The 19322-nt window shown below is 47.4% G+C and overlaps 1 protein-coding gene across 8 annotated transcripts in view; it reads right to left on the bottom strand.

The window, feature by feature from the left end:
- Window positions 1-19322, bottom strand: part of NECTIN1 (nectin cell adhesion molecule 1) — a 161025-nt gene that overhangs the window by 60653 nt on the left and 81050 nt on the right. For 5 of the 8 annotated variants that reach the window (XM_072979261.2, XM_072979260.2, XM_072979258.2 and 2 more), the window contains exons 2-6: window positions 11087-11437; window positions 7353-7655; window positions 6604-6721; window positions 4423-4452; window positions 3106-3257 (exon numbers count right to left, since the gene is read on the bottom strand). In XM_072979261.2, coding sequence (XP_072835362.2) covers window positions 3106-3257; window positions 4423-4452; window positions 6604-6721; window positions 7353-7655; window positions 11087-11437 — 954 coding nt within the window. The remainder of the gene's footprint in view (window positions 1-3105; window positions 3258-4422; window positions 4453-6603; window positions 6722-7352; window positions 7656-11086; window positions 11438-19322) is intronic. The other 3 variants (XM_078379724.1, XM_072979259.2, XM_020792748.3) reach the window with 1 other exon arrangement.

Below are 19322 nucleotides of genomic sequence, written 5' to 3'. Positions count from 1 at the left end.
GCTCTAATGGTGTTATCTGTGAGATCTGCAACTGTTTATAATACTGTGTGAAATTTCTTGATATTCTTCCCAAAGCCCAGATGACTACAGGGACCACTGAAGTGTGTTTCATCCACAAACGAGATGGTTCGATTTCCAGGTCTCTGTACTTTGTTCTTCTTATTCTTGTTGTTGCTAGCTTGCCGATAATTGATTAGAACCATGAACCAATCAAAGTACCTTTTGATTGATGCGTCGTCTGCCTTTCCAGCTTAAGCATCCGTTAACTTCAATTGTACATTTTTTTTAAAAAAAAGACTACATATCGTCCAAAAACTCAACAGCAAGAAAGAAGCTGAAAAGGAGTATAAGAGAACGGATGGTTTCAAGTAGGAAAGCAGACTCGGGAAAATCTGTTCTGAACAAATTTTGTCTTTTATTCTGGATGACAGGAAATGCTGGGACTCAAAGCAGGCTCGGAGTTTTAAAAAAAGAAAAGAGATGAGCCTTAACATGGAACCCATTGATTAAAATGGTCTGAAGCACCAGTTGGCCCCACTGCGTAAGCAAACTCATTGAAGAGATGCCCTACTGAAAAGAACAGAGACTCTCTCCCTCCACGAGCAGAGGATGATTCCTCCACTGACCTCCTTATCTTTCAGAGCTTTGCCTCACCCTCATTAAAAATTATGAATGATCTTGTCTACAGGTGCAGCAGAATGAGGCACGAAAGAGGTGGGAAAAGTTTTAATGTGCCAAAATGAATGGAGCCACTTCAGAATTGCAAAGGGCAGGTCACACTCTGCAAAATTGCTTGCACAGGAAGGCAGGCAGGCAGGCAGGGAGGAAGGCAGGGAGGAAGGAAGGAAGGAAGCTTGCATGTAGAAAACTATCCCTATGGCCACCCCATTGTGTCTCTCATTATGGTCAAAGAGCCAGAAAGCCAGGATTGCCACCAGCCCTGCTGGACAATGACCTTCTCCAAGTTCCTTCCTCTTCCAATGGTTGCCAACCAGCAGCTGTCACATCAGCCACTGAAGAATATCCGTAGTCCACTGAGGATTGCAGTGGCAGGATATATCATTCGGCCTTCACTCCCCTGAATCGCTGCCTTGGTGGAGGAGGCTGTGTTAGAGAACCTCCAGCTGGCCATAGAGAAGGCCTCCTTAAAGAGCCTTCAGCTTCCACGTTTGGGGCTGATGGATCCGGGACTTGATATGAGCACCCAGAACGTTAGCAGCCAGCCTCTGGTGTGGAAGTTGATCCATCAAGGAAGAGTGTTACTAGTTGTGTTGCCTCTATGGGTTCCGGCATTTGGCAGAAGATCTGATGTTCCCACCAGTTGACCTCAGAGATTACCTAAAGGTTGCCTGTGGTTGTGTTTTCAGGTCTTTTATATTTTTGCATAGCACTCTGAGGGTGGTGTTGCTGGAAAGGCACATTAAGAACCTTTGTTCCTAGTTAGAAACCAACACGGAACTGTTGAAAGCAACTGGCCTTGGCTCTTGTAGCGTTCCAGGTCGAAACCTTCTGCCAGCCCTACCTGGGTGTGTCCTGAGACCTTCTGCATGCATAGCACCTGTGCTACCACGGACCTAGACCTTTCCACCACCTTGAGGAGCAGTAAATGCCATCAGTTAACACCACAACATGTGAAGGATTTCCTTGATCTTTTCTAAAAACACATTACTGTTGAGTAAACTGACCTCCTTATTTTCTGGAAGAAGTCCAGGTGGCCTACCTGGATGATCTGACCATCTGTCCTAGTCTCACAATGACCGTGTGAAGTCATTTCAAACTGAGAGACAGCACGATGCAAGGTTGCACAGAGAACTTTATGTCCCCGGACCCCATAAACCCTATGGGAAGGTCGCTCTCCTTAATCCAGGAATCAGCAGAGGACTCCCTGTAGCGTGTGTAAGAGACAGCCTTGGCTGTTCAGCCACGCTGGAGTGAAGAGAGCTCAAATCAGAAATATCTTCCTGGATGCTTTGTGTTTATTCATTCATTTATTTATTTTTTACCCTTTCTAGAAAGAGCTAGAAACCAGAACCATTAGAAAAAGATGGAAACCCACAACAATCTGCAGCTCTTTGATCTGTTTTACGGACACCAGAAACCTGTAGCTCAAGTTGCAAGGGGTGATTTTGTATCAAATGACCATGTCCATCGTTTGTTTTTCCATCTCTGCAGTCCTTGGGCCTGTGCAAAACTCTCCTCTCCCTTCTCTTTCGACATGGCCCTTCCCTCTTCCCTCCTCCCCCCTGGAAACATCTCGTCCTCCCCTCATCTCCCTGGAAATCCCTCCTCCTAGCTTTTCTTAACCTGCTTGCCCCATCAGCGCCTAAACTCAGATTTCGTGTTCTAACCAAGACACCACACCGTCTGCCCTGAGTCTTTAACAACTGAAAGCCAGAGTGGCTTTTTTTCCAACTACATTGCCCAAAATCCCCACTGTCCTAAAGTCATGCTTTCAAATTCTGGGACAACAGCGAAGCAGAAGGCAGGGATGTGTGTATGCACGGGATGACAATTTTTCTCAGAATGAAGACTTTAAAAAAATAAAAATAAAACTCCAACCGAAACAAACCACAGACCTAACAACTGCAAGCCAAAGTTATGAAAAACAAACAGCAGTCTTTATGGCAGGTAACCTCTGTTCTGAAGGCTTCTGAGGCATACTGTTAGCTCAATGGGGCATCTACGTTTTGCTCTGCCCTTGTGCAACACCCTTGAGCATCTCTCTCTGTCTCCCTCCCTCCCTCTCTCTCCCCCTTATTTAACTTCTGACGAAGGACCCCAGCTGGCATTAATGCTTTCATTCCTTTGAACCAGACGTGGAAAAGAAAACAAGGGAAGACAAGATGAATCAAAGATCTGCAAACAAAAGGCAAAAAAGCACAAGAGAGAAGAGGAAACGGGGAACACAGCCCAGCTAGCACAGGTCCTTGACGGGAGACACCCACCCCGCCTTTGAAAGTGCCAGAGGATCCGAGACTGATTTCTCCCCAAGAGAAAGAGGAAGCATTTTGAAATGCAAGAGCAAGACCGGGAAAAAATGTGTGCGGCTTAACAAAGGCCCCTGGCCGCAACCTACACCCAACTGCTTTCGCAGAAGGTTCCTACCTGTGACGTTGACTTCCACGAGGCCCGACCGTGTGCCGATGGTGTTCGTAGCCTCGCAGACGTACGTCCCGGCCAGGTTGTAGGTAATTGGTCCCTTGAAGAACAAGGTGCTGTTCTGAACCTCCACGTTGTCCGGAAGAGAGCCGTTCATTCTGTCACAAGAGAAGGAGGACTGGTTAGTGAGAAAATTCGCCGGGGCAGCCAACGAACAACGAACGGCTGTTGAATTCTGCAAGCTGAACACATTACACGAATCAAGAAGCTTGCACTGAAGTGTGCGGTTGTGAAAGACGGAAGCAAGGCACCAGATCACAGTGTTTCAGAACCGAAGCCCTTGCCACCAGAAAACCCAGGTAACTCTTCAGAATTCCAACTTTTGAGATGGGTTCCACTCTTTCACACCCACGTATATTCTAAATATTAGGGGTGAGAAACTTGGTTCTATCAAAACATGGCAGCCAAGTAATGGTTTTGTAGATTTTAAAAGCAGCTTTCCATTTGCCTGACCTCCATGGTATGCGCTCGTCAATAATCTTGCCCCATTTTTGGGATTTTGATGCTTTCTCAACCTAGCGAAAGCTTAGATTTTAGTCCTCTAACATTGTCCCAGAATCAAATAGGTATGATTTCTAGATAAACTAATTCCCAAAACTTTGGTTCATCAATGTGACCCCTGGCATAAAACAGAAGGGGCTCAGAGAGGAATCAATCTCAGAAGCATTTTGAAGAGTCAAGAAATCCACAAATGTCTACATTAGCACATATACCCAGCAGAAGGATTACACAGTTAACGGTCAAGGCAAAGTAAAACAACTATCTTAGTTAAAACAATTGCCCAGCCTATAATTTATTGAAGGAGCACCTGTAAGATCTTGGGTTCAAGAAATGCCAGTGAAAGAGTGAGGAAGCAGGAAATGCAGAAAGACTCTTCCCTGCCTGAGACAGTGGACATATGTCGCTGAGCATAAGGCATAATTAAAAAGCGCATTTTCTTTTCCCCTTTAAAAAAAGGATCCTACATAAAGCCACTTGCAGTAAATAAGGGTATGTATGAGTTCTAATTTTGTTAGTTTCTTATTAACATGCATAGAATTAGTTACTAATATGAGCAAGCCATTGGGGATAAGTATTTATAGCTGCAGCCGGGCCACATCAGCGCCATCAATCCAGGGGAAAATTTGCTAGAAAAGAGGAAAAGGTTCTCCAGAGCAGAAAGAGACTAAATCTGAATGCTAAAAGGGAGATTAGGGCCAACACCAGTCTTGCAGATACGCCAGTTAAGTCACCAGTCCTCAGGAAATGAAATGGCCTGCTCACCTAGCCACATCTACTGTAGACAATGGGATCCTGAAAGAAAGAAGAAAAGGGAGACTTTTCGTAAAGACCTTTGACCTGTTGTCTTGGCTACTGTTATAAGCTACTGCGTTGTTCCTGCTGTTGTCATGCATCACCAGCAAGCGAGACTGTCTGCGCTTCTTGGCCATGAAAACTCTGCCTTCCCACTTCTTGCCGTCTCCTTCCTCCACCAGACATGGCCCTCTACAGGGCTCGACCTTCTTCCCTGCAAGTCCGGGTCACCTTATTCTCCAAGGCAAGACATTTTCAAATATATCAAATAAGGCGAAGGACATTCCTCACCTTGGGAAACCCTGAGACCCACCATGCTGGGCAGGGTGCTATGGATGAGTTAGCATAATGGTACCAGGTGCCTTGAAGCCCAGACTGGAATTCATCCTGGAAGCTCCGTTCAAAATAAAATAAAAAAGACATCAGATCTCCTTATGGTGATGCCCTCCAGAAGCCACAGAGGACAGATTCCATCATTCCCACCAGCATGTGGCTAGGGATGATGGAGGCTGTATTCCAGTACATCCGGAGGGTATCAGCTTGGAGAAGCTGGTGTTTAAATCCTTCTTGGACGATCTCTTCTTTTCCAGCCTGATTCCACGGGAGTGTTTTTGGGAAAGGTCCCTTATTCCAGGGTCCCCGTTGCTTATACATGTACGCTCTCGATCCGGCAAAGCCTGGTTTGCAACATTTATTTCAACAGGGAACCAAAAAGTCTGGAGAGGCTCGATTTATCCTGGCAAGTGAAAGAAATACGTCTCCCTGGAGGCAAAGCAGCAACGGCTTCCTAGTCAAGGTGGCATTTCTTAGGTTGCTTGTGGATCACCAGTGAGTTCTCAGGTGGTCCGGCACACACACAGACACCTCATCTCCCCACGGCCAGCGAGGGATGCTCACTGGGGTGGAAATCCACTCCCCGCCCGACACATCCTGAGACGCTAAGTGAGGATGAAGGAACATTATTGAAAAAAAAAAGGGTTGAGAGAACATCCTGAGGGTGCTGGGAGCCGACAAGCCAGTGCAGGCCCGTGTTGTTTTTTACTCCTTTCGCTGGCGTTCGGTGAAAGAGACCAGCTGGGGTAAAACTGGTGACGAGGGTTTGTGATGGTGACTGTTATTTGGACTACAACCCCCCCCCCGAATGCCCCCTTCTGGAACAGCCGTTCCCTTTGTCAACACTGGACTGTGCCCCACAGCAGTAGGTTGAGTTAAAGCAGATCTTCTACGGAGGGGATGATGGGAACCGTAGTCTACAAAGGGCACCTTCTCAAACTCTACTAATTATTGGCCACCCCTTGTGTATTAGGTCCTGCAGCTGGAGATCTGAGACACCTCCTTTTTTGGCACGCTTTTCAGCCATTCCCTTGAGGCCCGGTGTGGGTCTTGGAGGACTCTTCTAGGGTCAAGGATTTTCACATCTATTTTTTAATGTTGTTGTTCTGTCTGCAAGCTGGGAGAGGCTTCCCACAAGACTGCAGTCTTCCAATCATCACCTCCTAGGACAGACAAAGTGCGCCCTTCGGGCCACATGTGGCCCAATGAGCAATTCTGCCTGCAGTGCATCTCTCCCATTCTCCCCCCACCCCTTGATGGGAGACAGAATGGCCCATTACACCCCTGGGTGGCTTCCACCAACATGATTGTCAATTTTAGGAAGATTGCCATTCTCCTGTTCTCTTGACAGTTGTCCACCTCTTACTTGGAGCCAGTCCTGGTTTCTTTAAAGGTGGAAGAGCTACTTCTGGTTTGCACCTCTTCACATTGGACATGGGAAGTTTGGGATGTAATAAGCATTTTAAAAAAAAGGTCTACAGACAGACAAGTAGCAGCTCAGTGAAGAGGCTAGACTAGATCTTCACCTTCCTGAGAAACTAGGTTTCTAAGTGCACTCCATTCTGGCAGAGAACAACTTCCAGCTACCTGTAAAAATATGATATGGTACAGCCGTCTCCAAAATGTTGGGAACTTCGGCGTGCTCTGAGGCTCCACCAGTTTCCACAGGACCTGGAAGCAAGGATGTTGTGCTCTTGCCCAAAGAGGGCTGAGCCCTGACTGGTCTGCTTCACATCTCTTGCTGTAATTGTTCTGCCTCGAGCTGCAGGCAACTCAGAAGAGCTCCAGGGATTATGCCAAGCCTTGTGTGACACTTACAGCTTCCATTGGTACAGGGTTGCTGGCGGGTTTGCATCCGCGATACACGTCAGTTTCACGTCTTTCCGGTTGAGGTACCAGTTGCCGTCAAAGCCTTCGATGCGAACTTCGGGCTCATCTGTGAGAGGAGGGAGAAGATGGAGAGGGCCCCAGGCAAGTGGGGGAAGAAGCAGGGGCCAAAGGGAGCAAGGGGAGCAGAGAGCATCGAGGGATGGGAAAGCCAGAACGGAAAAGGAACAGAAGCAAAAGGAGAGGGAGGGAGGGAGGAGGAAGGTTCAAAGACAGGAGAGAGGAGAGGAGAAATGGTGCAGACAAGGGCAAAGGAGAGGAACTGGTTAATATTCACTCTCTGGATCATCTTGAGCAAGCAGGTAATCCTAGAACTCGGGAAAAGTGACTTTGTTTGAGCGTTGAAATCAACCAGCCAGCATCAATGTTGTGGTCTGGTTAATTCTATAAAGACAAGTTCTGGAGCAAGAGCGCTAATCAATGCCCGAAGAAACATGGAGGTTGGTTGTCGCAACCCAGAAGAGCAAAACAAGTTCTTCTCTCCTTCTAGTGAGGTGTGTGTGTGTGTGTGTGTGTGTGTGTGAACCCTATCTTTCTAAAATGGATTCTGCTGTTCTAAGGTGCAAGAGAAAAGCTGCAAGCCCTCATTGACCGGGACCCAAATCTGAGGCGTCCTTAAATCTCGACCACCTTGGCTGTGCCCCTCCAAGGTCCGCAGCCGCCCCACCTCTCCCACTTACACAGCACGTTGAGGGTCATGCTGTTGGTGAACCGGTCCAGCTGGTAGTTGACCACGCACATGAGCTGCTGCCGATGGGCCTCCCGGCTCGGCAAGAGGCGGTACCGGCTGATCACCGTGATGGTGCCGTTGGAGTTGCGGATTTCCTGGAACTCCGCCTCCCCTTTCAGCTTGGTGTCCCAAGTCACGGTGCTGGGTGGCTTCCCGTTGGAGGAGGTGCAGGTGGCGACCAAGATCTTCTCCGTCATGCCAGCCCTGGCGATGATGGCTTTCTTGGTGCTGTCCATCCGGTTCGTCGGTTTGGCTAAACGAAGGGAAACAGACAAGATAGGAGGAAAAAGAAGGAAGAACTAGGATGTTATCAAAAAAAGAAGCATGGGTCCAACCTAGTGGCCAGTGGCTAATTTCTCTTGAGTCCAGAAGTGGTACAGTCCCATAACCGCTTTACAGATTTGTGCCAAAATTCCATAGCTTCCCTGGTCTTCTACACCAGTCGTCTCCAACCTTGGGCCTCCAGATGTTCTTGGACTACAACTCCCAGAAGCGTTTACTACCACCTCTGCTGGCCAAGATTTCTGGGAGTTGAAGTCCAAGAACAGCTGGAGGCCCAAGGTTCGGGACCACTGTTTTACACAACAACACACCAGGACTATTTTCAATGGTTTGGAAAACACAGAACACAAGAGGTGGATCCCAACTCTGCTGTGGATCTCTTTGGAATTCTCCATGAAGAGAAAACAAGGTAGAAGTCCTCTGTGATTTCTTCGCTCACCATCTGGGCATGTGCAAGCAGTGCAACGTGGTCCCCTCAAGTGGGGGACACCGGTCGGTTTCTCTACCCAATGCTCCCTCAGCTTCCAATCATTAAGATGCCCCTCTTAAAGCTGAGTTTGATTTTAAATTTGTAGCTCTGCTGAGCTGGGGGGGGGGTCCCTTCTGTGTTCCCCACAAGTCCTTCTGATGATATACTCAGGTGACTGCCAGCCAAAACCAAGGCCCCAAACCTTCTCATCTTTAGGACAGACAATTCTTGTACTAGAGGGGAGCGACAGGCAATGGAAGACTAGAAGTGGGGCTCAAATTCAGAGCCAGATGTTTCTAAAAACACCAGCTGCACAGAAAGCCAAAGGGATACTTGGGCAATTCTCTCCCATTCCAAACCTTGTCGAGACTACACAATGGAAAAAAACAACAAGGTAGAATCCTGTCTACCTTCCCTCCATAATTTGGCAAAGCATCACAGACACCGGAGCGCTTGTTGCTGGCCCATCTCGTACCTCTAAGAGTAGCAACAGGGAAAAGAAACACCAAGGAGAGGATCAGAGAAAAACTTCCCATGCAAATTTCTGCACCTGGACATGATCCCTGTTCATAGATGGCTTTTCCACTGGAAAAGGCTCAAAGCCACCTTTGACTTTGCTCAAGCCCAGGATTTGACACAGGCGGAACCTCTGTGCTTTTTTTCCTTCTGCGAAGGAACGATGCCGATGGCATTTACCCCACTCTGCAGTGGAGGGTCAGCCCCTCGCCTCTCATACGGCTGCTGTTTCCTTTCTTCTACGGCTCTCATTTCCTTCCACAGCTCCTGTTTCCTTCCACAGGAGTTGCACAAGAAATGTTCCCCCTGGATTCTGACCTCTGGGCAAGGAGGAAGGGAAGGGCTGGGCCAACTTGCAAATGCTGGCAAGAAAAAATGCAAGCCCTTTGTTGAAAGCAAAGGAGGATGTTGGGTAAATGCAGGCCGCATGACCAAGAATCCTCTCTGATTAGGTTCTTGTTGACATTCTGCAGGTAGAGATGGTCTGTACCAAAAAAAGTAATGGGCGGGGGGCAGGAATTCCAAAATATTCTCTAAAAGATGTATGTTCTTTCCCCAATTGTCTCCTTTCCCACACAGTCCCTCCAACACACGCTTGTGCATCCGCTCAGCTTCTCTGGCACTGTGTTTTGGAAGAAGACAATTCTCCTTCTTGGTTGCATAAACCTGAAGATCATAGTTCTTAAATCCAGCTTGATGATGTCACAGCACTGCATAGCCAATGAGATGTAGCTCTGTGGCGATCTCACAAAGCCAAATCAGAGGGAGGGCAACTTTTTCTTTTACCGTCCCTCTGAATGTGCTGACGGCACTGCTGTTTCTCAGACTTCAAAACTGTTATCAAAATGACGTGTGGGCGCATGTGTCTGTCTGTCTGTGTGTTTCACAGGGAACAACCGCATTTGCATAATGCGTCTCTTAGTTTTGGCTAAGGTTCATACAATGCATCAGGGAAGCCCGCAAGGATTTTGCCTAGGAGCCTTAGGGAGCAGATCACTGTTTGCAGAGGTGGGGCAGAGAGATTTCAAGAACAGACAAGCCAGATTCCTTAGAAATATAATGGACTCAGTGAGAAAACAAAACAGCCCCCTCATTGTTTCCTCCATACTTCAGCTTCACGAAACATAAGTCTTCTTTCTCAATTACCATGCACAGCCTTAATCTACAAATTTATATTTTAAAAACCCCTGCCAAATAGCACACTTTTCTTTGCTGAGTCATTATGTAATCTCCTTTATGATATGGACAATAAATAATGTGTCATCAAGCCAATTCTGACTAATGGTGACCCTTTTCAGGGTTTTCCAGGTAGAGTACTCAGAAATGCATTACCATTCTCTTCCTCTAGGGGCACCCTGGGACTCCTGCACAGCTGGCCCAAGGCCACCCAGGCTGGCTCTTCTCCCAAAGAAACCCAGTGCGGGAATCGAACTCCCAAAGTTTGGCTCCTCAGCCAGATGGCCTTAAAGCAGCAAAAATATATGATAAACTATAGCATTTTTTTTTTTTTGCCCTTGTGGGGAAAAAAGAGGACGCTTCCTCTATAGCTTCAAAATCACCATATGTATTAGTTCTCTAGACCAGTAGTTCCCAACCTTGGGTAATCCAGATGTTCTTGGATTGCAACTCCTGGAAATCCTGGCCAGCACAGCAAGTGGTGGAGACTTCTGGGAACTGCAGTCCAAGAACATCTGAGGATCCCTGTTTGAGAGCCATTGCACTAAACCATGGTTTATGGTTTGTTACTTTAGTCATGATTTGTCTCACAAATATGTGCATCCTTATGCAGGCTCTTGGGTTAGGATGGCAAATTATGAAAACAAGCCAGAGATAAGCTGCCATTCAGATATAAGGACAACCCATGGTTTAATCAAGCCAAAATTCATAAGCCAACAACAAACTATGGCTTCTCATTGTGGTTTGCAGCCAGCTAACAAACCATTATTTCTGGGGATGGATTTGGACATACAAATAGATGACGGGCAGTGAAGACATTGGTCCACTGTGCAGGACTAGGGGCAACAGAGTGAGAAAGTACCGTATTTTTCACACCATAAGACGCACTTTTCCCCCACAAAACAGGGGGGGTGGAAAGTCTGTGCATCTTATGGAGCGAAGAAAACAAATTATATTTTCCTGTTTTCTTCTCCTAAAAAATTGGTGCGTCTTATGGAAAGGTGCGTCTTATGGAGTGAAAAATATGGTAACTTTTCTGTACTACAACTCTCAGAATAGCCCAGCCAGCGTGGGAGTGACCATACTGGCTGAGCAATTCTGGGAGCTCTAGTAAAAGAAAGCAACTCTGCTCATCTCTGTTTGGGTTCCTGGGCTCCCATGGAGGAGCCATGAAAGAGCTCAAGGTCAGGCTGATCCTTCAGGCTAAGGGGACATCGGAAGGTCTTCCAGTAACCACTTACCTAACACGGTGAGGTTGAGCTGGTTCTCCCGGTTGCCAGTAGGGAATGTTGCAAACTCACAGATGTAAACACCTTCATCCTCCAGCTCGAGGCGTGACAGTTGTATGGTCCCATCTTTAGTGGAGGGTTCTCGGAAGGTCACCCTATTCTGGTAGGGGGGCAAGATGGAGACACCCATGTTGGGGTTGAAGATGGCCACATTCTGCTTGGAGCCATTGGTGGCCTTCTGCCAGGTGACCTGTGTGATCTTCACATTGGGGGAAGGGTTGGTCATGCTGCAATGCAGGATTACATTGGTCCCGATGAAGCCAGAGACGGTGTCGTTGACCAGCACCATCTGAGCCCAAAACCCTGAAACGGGAGGAGAAAGAAGAGGCGGAAATGAGTCAGATGGGGAGAGGAAACGGCCTCAGTGATTGGGAGATTCTGCCATGTCGGCAGGTCCAATTAATTCTCCCTGCTTGTAGCTTGAGAGGAACAGGTTCCCACAAGCCCATTAAAAAATGATTCCTGGCTCTATGGATAAATTGGAAATCAGAGAGACAAAGAGAGTCAGAGAGAGAGCGAGAGAGAGAGAGATTCAGAGAGAGACTATAGGAAATGATTTTCCTTTCCCAACAGGTAGATTTTTTAATTAAAAGCAATGTGTTAATTTCGCAGGTCTGCCAAGAAAGCCGACTGGAGGATAAAACAGCCCTGCAGACTGTTCTACAAAACCAGCAATCCACATTTCGACTGGCCCTCATTTCTATCTAACAATGAAGGGTGTGGGGTGGGAAAAGGGGAAGTTCTGTAAAATTACCCCACCTGGTTGCCCAAGGGATTCTTACTTAGGGGCCTCGTGGGACAGTGGTTAAACTGCAGTACTGCAGCCAAAATTCTGCTCACAATCCGGGTTCAATCCCAGGCTCGAGGTTCACTCAGCCTTCCATTCTTCCAAAGTCAGTAAACTGAGTCCCCAGCTCACTGGAGGGAGCCAATGCGTAGCCTGCATGGCTAAATTGTAAACCACCCAGAGAGTGTTTTACATGCCATGGGGTGGTGTATAAGCCGAGCACTTTGCTTAGTCATCACAAGCTATCAGCAGAGGGACTGGAACGTTCTGGAGTAACAGCATGCCAGTATACTATTTATAGGCGGAGTCACACATGCATCCTTGCAGAGTGTTGACTACAGTACCTAGGGGAGACTTGCATGTGTGAATGAGCCAAGGTGGATATAGCATTACTCGCATGACTTTTGCATCAGCTGGCCGCAAATCCAGTGGTTTTCCGTTGGTGCTTCTTGCACAGCTCACAGTTCTAGTCATCAGGCGCTGAATTGGGAGCAATCTTGGGAAACTAAACGAGGAGCCAATTCCCACAAATTCAGTAATCAGTGCTCTTCTGATGCAAAGGTAATCCTACACATATGAATGTGTATATGAATTTGGGGGCCAATGCACACCATGCAGAATTTCCAATATAATGAACTAGTGAGCTGCAGTGCAGGGGTCAGGAGTTTGATTCCCTGCCGAGCATCCCAGGAGGCCAGCCAGCCTGCGTAGCCTTGGGCATGCCGTACAGCCAGCCTATGTAGCCTTGGGCATGTTGCACAATCCCAAGGCACCCCCGGTGGAAGGAAATGGTAAAGTACCTCTTAGTACTCCATACCTCGAAAAACCTGGAAGGGGGTCACTACAAGTCGGAACCAACTTGATAGCATGTAATTATTACAATTATCACGAGCTAGCTAGCTGGGTTGTTTTGTTTTCTCTCTGGAATGTCAAACAGGAAGATGGGAGGAAGGAAAGAAAAGGCAAATGATAAGTGGAAAAGATAAAAAAATAGGTAAGACGGGAGGATGAGACAAATGTGTTTAACTTATACAATTTCTACAGGTTGCAGAATATCCATCTATGTTATACAGGGTGACATCCACTTTAAAATAACCTCATAACACATCCCGAGGCATATTTCTTAAGGAGGATGACTGGAACTTGTTTTCCCAGTGTGTTTCGGAGTGAAACGTCAGCTGATTAATAGTGCAGATTTTAAGTGATTATCTATTAACATGTGTGTGAGAGAGAAACTGGAATATAATTCAGGCAATCAGAATGCATTCTGGAAGGACAGGGGGTGGGTGATTAAAGGGTGTCTGTACTGAACATCTGATTTATTTATATTTTAAATCACTAACATTATTCCATCTTAGGTGCTGCCTTTCCTGTCTACCAAGACAGAGAAAAGATAATCAACACTTTAATTCATCTCTTTTCCTTCCTTTCGCCTTTCTGCCGCTTCTGCGTCTCTCCCTAATCTGTGTGTTTAAAGATAACACTCCAATAATTATACAGCTGGTATTTATATTTGAAACAGAAAGGGACTAAAAGGGGGAGGACAGCCGGTTAAAGTGCAAGGGAGAACTGGAAGAACGAGTCCCCTCACAAAAGGAGAGGTGTGGGGAGATCTGAAAGAGCTAAGAAAGGAAGGAGGTGGAAAGCAAGGGGGGAAAACAGAGATGGTGACAAATCAGAAAAATTGTGGTTCGTGATTCGTGATGGTTCGTGGTTTGTGGCCACCCACGAATCATCACGAACTGTCTGAAAAATGCACCAGTTTGCAGTTCAGTTTTTGAGTTGGTGGGGGTGGGGAACTGTTTGACTGATCACTTCCTTCCCACTGGCCCCGTTGCCTTCCTACCTGGTCTTGTGGCCATCACCGCACTGCCTCTTCCTCCGCTGATGTGTGTGTGCGGAGGCAGTAAGCCCGACTCCTGGAAGGGAAGCTGACCCCCTGTCTCTGAGGAGGGTGGTGGCAGCGGTGGCAGGATCAGGTAGAGAAAGCATGGGGACAATGGGAACAGGGCGTCCAGATATCCGTTTTGCCGAAGCAAAATTAAGTGCAGAGGGGGAAAAAAAGTTTGCTTTGGCAAAATAGGATCTCCGAACTGGGCTGCGAACCGAAGCACGAAACAGCCCGATTCATCGGTTTTTCTGGTTTGTGATCATCTCTAGAAATGAATAAACAGGAGAAGAGAGAGAAAGAGGGAGGGAGAGCAGGAGGAAGGACAGTTGCGAGAATGGGAGCAGGACATTAAAACGTGAGTGGAAGGGGGGAAAGTGTTGGGTTATACGAGGCCAGCAAAAATATCCTGCCTTATCACCCAAAACAACATTTTCCAAATGTTTCGTGTTTTCAAGGCTCAAAAACCCCAATGTGCTCCAGAAGTCCTGACAATTACAAAAGGTTATGGGATGTCTTGTGTGACACATCCCGATTTCACGCCAGACACCAGACTGGCCTGTTGGGCTGGTCTGGCTTCCTTCGCCACGTGCAGAAGTGGCTTGCCTCATACAGCTGCCACCACCTCCTACCTGGCCAAGAAGATTGCCCAGAAGATGGGAAGCAGGCCAGCCAGCGACTGGTCTTCAGGGAAAGGGGAGCCCACCCTTGCTGGGATGGTTTGAGGAACTCCTGAGAAGCTTCTGAGGAAGCTGGGCATTTTCCGCACTCGCTCACTCTCTCACACACACAAACACAGAGCAAGAGACTATTAAGGGGTACGGATGACCCTCTGGTGAATATTTATGAAACTCTATGTTGATCCGTTTGCTTCATTTTTCAAGAGATCATGTGCTGTCAGGGCCGTTACGTTTGCCACTGTGGTTACCTTGGCAGGAAATCCCCAAGTGCAAGCCCAGCTAAACTTTTGCAACCCACCCGTACCATCTGGTGCCCGTGGCATGGCAACAATTCAGTGGAACACCTGCCCATGCCACCAAGCTGGCTGGAAGCCGTGGGTTGGCTGCAGACATCCTTGTAGGTGTGTGAACAAAACACGGGCAAGAGGACCTGGGCTTATGGGCAATGTTGCCCCAGGCCTGCCATTGCAAAAGATGCCAGGGGAAGAGAGGGTGAAAGACGTGCCGCTCCGGGCAGTGTTGAAGGGAAAATGGTTTCCCACCTTAGGTTATTTTGGGGATCGATGCCTGCAGACGACAACTGAAATTTTGTGGCTGTATCCTGCCAATGGTGCTAGTCTGTGTCCTTTAGATTAACTTTTCTAAGTTAACGGAGGAAATGAATTATATCATGCTGCTTCCTCTGGACCAGGGAAATCTTGCCCAGTTACTTTTATTCTGGCCGTTAAGGTTCTAGCAGGTGCTGTTCATTTTCTTTCCTAAGCCTCAATTTATTTTTTATTTTTTTTTGCACAAAGCTAGGAACATCCCTTCCCCAGAAAAATCAATCAAACAAGCAAATTCTGACTGCAATCCACACAAACTTGTACCAAGTAAAGCTGGCCAGTCTTTAAGGTGTGACAAGGTTCTTGAGTGTGTGTGTTTTCTCTCCAAATCATTGATAGATGGCCAGGATTTGCAAGGAAGAGAAGTCACACCAAGACATCCAGAACTAATCTCTCTTTAACTGCCTATCGCCGGTGTTTTGCTTTGCGTACAGTCTTGGGCGTGATGCATACAGGTGCCATCTCACCACCCCGGACACACTGGTCTTGTCCGATTTCAGAACCTAAGCAGAGACACGTCTGGTGAGTCCATAGATGGAAGACCACCAGGGAATTTAAAGGGTCTCCAGATAGGACTAGAGAGCACTCCATCGTGCAACCCTGGAGAACCAAGACTAGATGGATCAATGGCTTGACTCAGCTCCCTGTGTTCTTAGGAGTTTCCAGAAAAGAACAGAGCTCGGGAAAGTAACTTTGTTGGACTACTGCTCCCAGAATCTCCCACTCAGCACGGCCTTTCCTGTGCGTACCCTCCAGTTTACAGCTCTTCCACTCATTCAGCCTCTCTGGGGAGCAAAGTTTTCGCCCCTGCATTGCCCACGCTTGTAAAAGATGGGTGAGCGCCTGCCAAGCCTCTCAGCTCGGAACCGTTTACGGCTTCTCGGAGCGTGTGGCTGCTTGTTGACGAGCAAGAATCATCACGTAGGAGGAGGCCTGGGAACAGCCTCCTTGCCTCGAACGTCTCCTCGTTCTCCCAGGCCTTTGGGAAGAAGGGTGTTCGGGGGCCCTCCTTCTCCACCCTTTTCTTGAAGCCCAGCCAAGAAGACAAAGTGACTCAACCTCCTGTTCAAAAGCATCATGGGGCGGCCCTTGACTCAAACAGGACCGGGTGCTTGAAATCTCAGGAAGCCACCTCCTTGTCGATGAAACCGACTCACCAAAAATATTCACATCTTTTCTTGGCCCCTAATTTTTTTAATGGACCCTGCCTTTGGTCTTTCCGAGAAGCATTTTTGGCTTTGCCACTTTGAGAAACTGCCGGCCATCTGCATTTGCTGGATCAGAGTATGGCCTGTGTTTCTCCCAAGAGGCATATTCTGGGAATTTTCATCCAAAAAAAAAAAAAAAAAGGAACTTCCCTTGGCTCGGAGGTCAACCTCTTCTGATCCCATCTATGTGCTGCGGTTGCTTTGATATTTTAATGTTGTTGTTGCTTCTTAGAATCTGTGATCTTATTACGTTGGTTTACTGACTACCATAAACCACGTCGGCAGGGCAATTTATGCTGAAAGGTGTTCTGAAGAATCCATTAAATAAAGGGTGGGTGGATAGGGAGAGTAAATCCATGACAAAAAAGGAAAATAGTACAATCAAAAACAAGAAATGAGAGACAGAGACATCGAACAGAAGGAGCCAAATAGAAGTTTTGTTAAAAAATGAAACCCTAATAATACAAATACTATTTATTTGTTTTGTATTTAAATGCCCAAGGGGTTTCCCGTTCGCCCAGCTCTAATTAACCGAAAATCTGAGAGGAGCAAACAGGAGGAGCCTCAGAGCCCATAAGGGGGTAAAAAAAATGATTTTTGTCTGTTTCAAGGCAAGAGAACCTTTCCTTCCAGATGTGCGGAGCTGCTGCATTTTTCCACCCTACCTGGGAGTTGTAGCTCAGCACATCTGTGGGGAGGTGAGGATTAGAGCAGGCTAGGTTAAATAAATAAAAGCTGGACAGTAAAGGAGAAGTACCGTCGACCCCAACCACACTCTGCCCCTCTTCCCACGTCGACGGCCCTGCAACCCAGCTCTCTGGAAATGCTTGGGCTGCTGCTGGTGCAGCCAAATCCCGACTCTTCAAGGTTGCCAAGATAAACCCCATGCCAGTTGCAAAACGGGCCATTCAAAACAGGGCCTCCCTGCCAGGCTGGCTTGCAAGAGGCCACGTCAAGCTCCTGCATGCCCCACTTTCAAAACAACGCATTCCACAATTCCCGTCTAGAGGGGGAAAAGAGAGAGAACACACACAAGAGTACAGCTGAGGTTCGGGAAGCAAAACTTCCACCCAACACATCCAAAACATGGTGGAGGTTTCCTATGGGCTAACGGAGCAGCCGTAAAGGCTGGGAAGCACTGAACCCAGGACAATATTGGCATGTACATTGTTCCCCTGCAACGGGTGTCTCTTGATGCCCAGGCATCAAGGACACTCTGATCCCCGCTCCCAAACTCAAACCACTGGCTCAAGACATACCAAGGTAGTGGTGTCCAGTGGCTAGAACAGCAACAGCCTGTGGTCAACATGTTGCAGGTTCCAATCCCCACATGGCCATTAAAACATCCTCCTACACAGGGTCTAAGTACACCTTATAGCCCTCCTCTTGCTGGTAGGGAGGAGCACTGGGGAGGAGCGGGTAATGGCCTATGTGCCCAGACAATAAGGCTGGCATTGCCAGGGTCCTTATTCTTTGCCTTTATGAACTGCATTCCTCCTGCCCTCCAGGGGTATTTAGGTCAATCTATCAGCAGAGCGGAGAAAACTCCAATCTCCCTTCCCTCTCTTCTTCCTTTGCTTTCCGGGCCAAAAAGCAGCTGAGTGCCAGAGACGTGGTGGTGCCAAGCTGTCATTAGTGGAGACTTTGGCCCTCCTTCCTCCCTCTTTGCATTTGAAGTGGTTCGTCTGGCATGCCTGCACCGGAGGAAGGGAAAGGCTGGCTGGGTTTTGGATCAGTGGCTCTTTTAGGTCCCTTCAGAAGAATGCAGGCTGCCATCCGTGTGTTTTTAAAGGCGCCTATTCTGGAGGGGAAAAAAAAGAGTAGGGGGCCAAATCTCAGACAACTGCAGTGAGTTGGAGTTATTGGTGTAAATGAGGACTGCTTTGCGTCAAGCCTGTCCAGTTTGCCAGGCGCTTGGCTTCGGAACTTTTGTGTTGATCATTAGAAACTGCTGCCAGCAGGGGGACACGGGAACCTCCCGGAGCTGTGATCTGCTCCCCCTGGTGGTGAAACACACATAGGGAGCCTTGGGTAAAAAAAGTTCCCAAGGATCCCTAGAATTTCTCAAGATTTTGGAATTTCTTGGATTACAAATCTTGTAATTCTCCATTTTGGGAGTTCTATCTGACCGTCAGGCACTTACTGATACCTCAGTGCTGCTCACCTGGGAGAAAGGTCTCCGTTGGAAGGCTTTGAGCCTTAGCTAGGCCTAGCTCTGCCCAAGCTTCCTGTTCCTGCCCCAGTGCTAGCTGGGAACTTTTTTTTCTGAGCAGGAAGCTAGGTGGAGTAAGGCCCAGTGAAGCCTCAAAGCCTTCCAACTGAGGCCTTCCTTGCAGGGGAGCTACATTTAGGTTCTACAAGATGTCTGCTTGTCAGGAAGACCTCTTAGAAATATGGGATATGTAGTCCAAGAAATTCCCAAATTCCCATCCATAGTCCAAGCAGCAAATTAATTTCCTTTAATCCAGTTGTGCCCAAGGATAGTAAAGCTTTCAGAATTTCCATTTTTTGGACAATGTTTCCTCAAATCTTTCAGACAACCTGGCTGGGGGTTCAATGTATATGTGGCATAGCACATACTCTCCTACATCATGGCTGGGGGTAAAATGTGGGGCAATGAATGGTCGCCATAGCTGGGGCCCTGAAACACAGAAACCACACACATCTACATTTCAAACAGCTTTGTGCATTTGACATTTTCTCATTACAGGCTTAATGCAGGAAAATGGGCTCAAACCAGGAAAACTACTGCTTCGTTCAGATGCAAACAATAAGACCCTGTAATTTTTTGTAAAGGTCACACATTTTGCTCCTGCTTCCTGAACTCAGAGGCCGATCCTCACACCATGATGTCAAACGTGAAACCTTCCCTTCCCCATGGAAACTGGGAGCAAAGAGACTCTTAACAAATGCCACTGTGATAAGAAAACAACAACAACAACAACAACAACAACAACAACAACAACAACAACAACAACAACAACAACAACAACAACAACAAAAATACATCTTTGTGACCT

Source organism: Pogona vitticeps, chromosome 8, assembly GCF_051106095.1.
Source record: "Pogona vitticeps strain Pit_001003342236 chromosome 8, PviZW2.1, whole genome shotgun sequence".
Lineage (NCBI taxonomy): Eukaryota > Metazoa > Chordata > Lepidosauria > Squamata > Agamidae > Pogona > Pogona vitticeps.
This window is presented reverse-complemented; position numbering and strand designations above follow the sequence as displayed.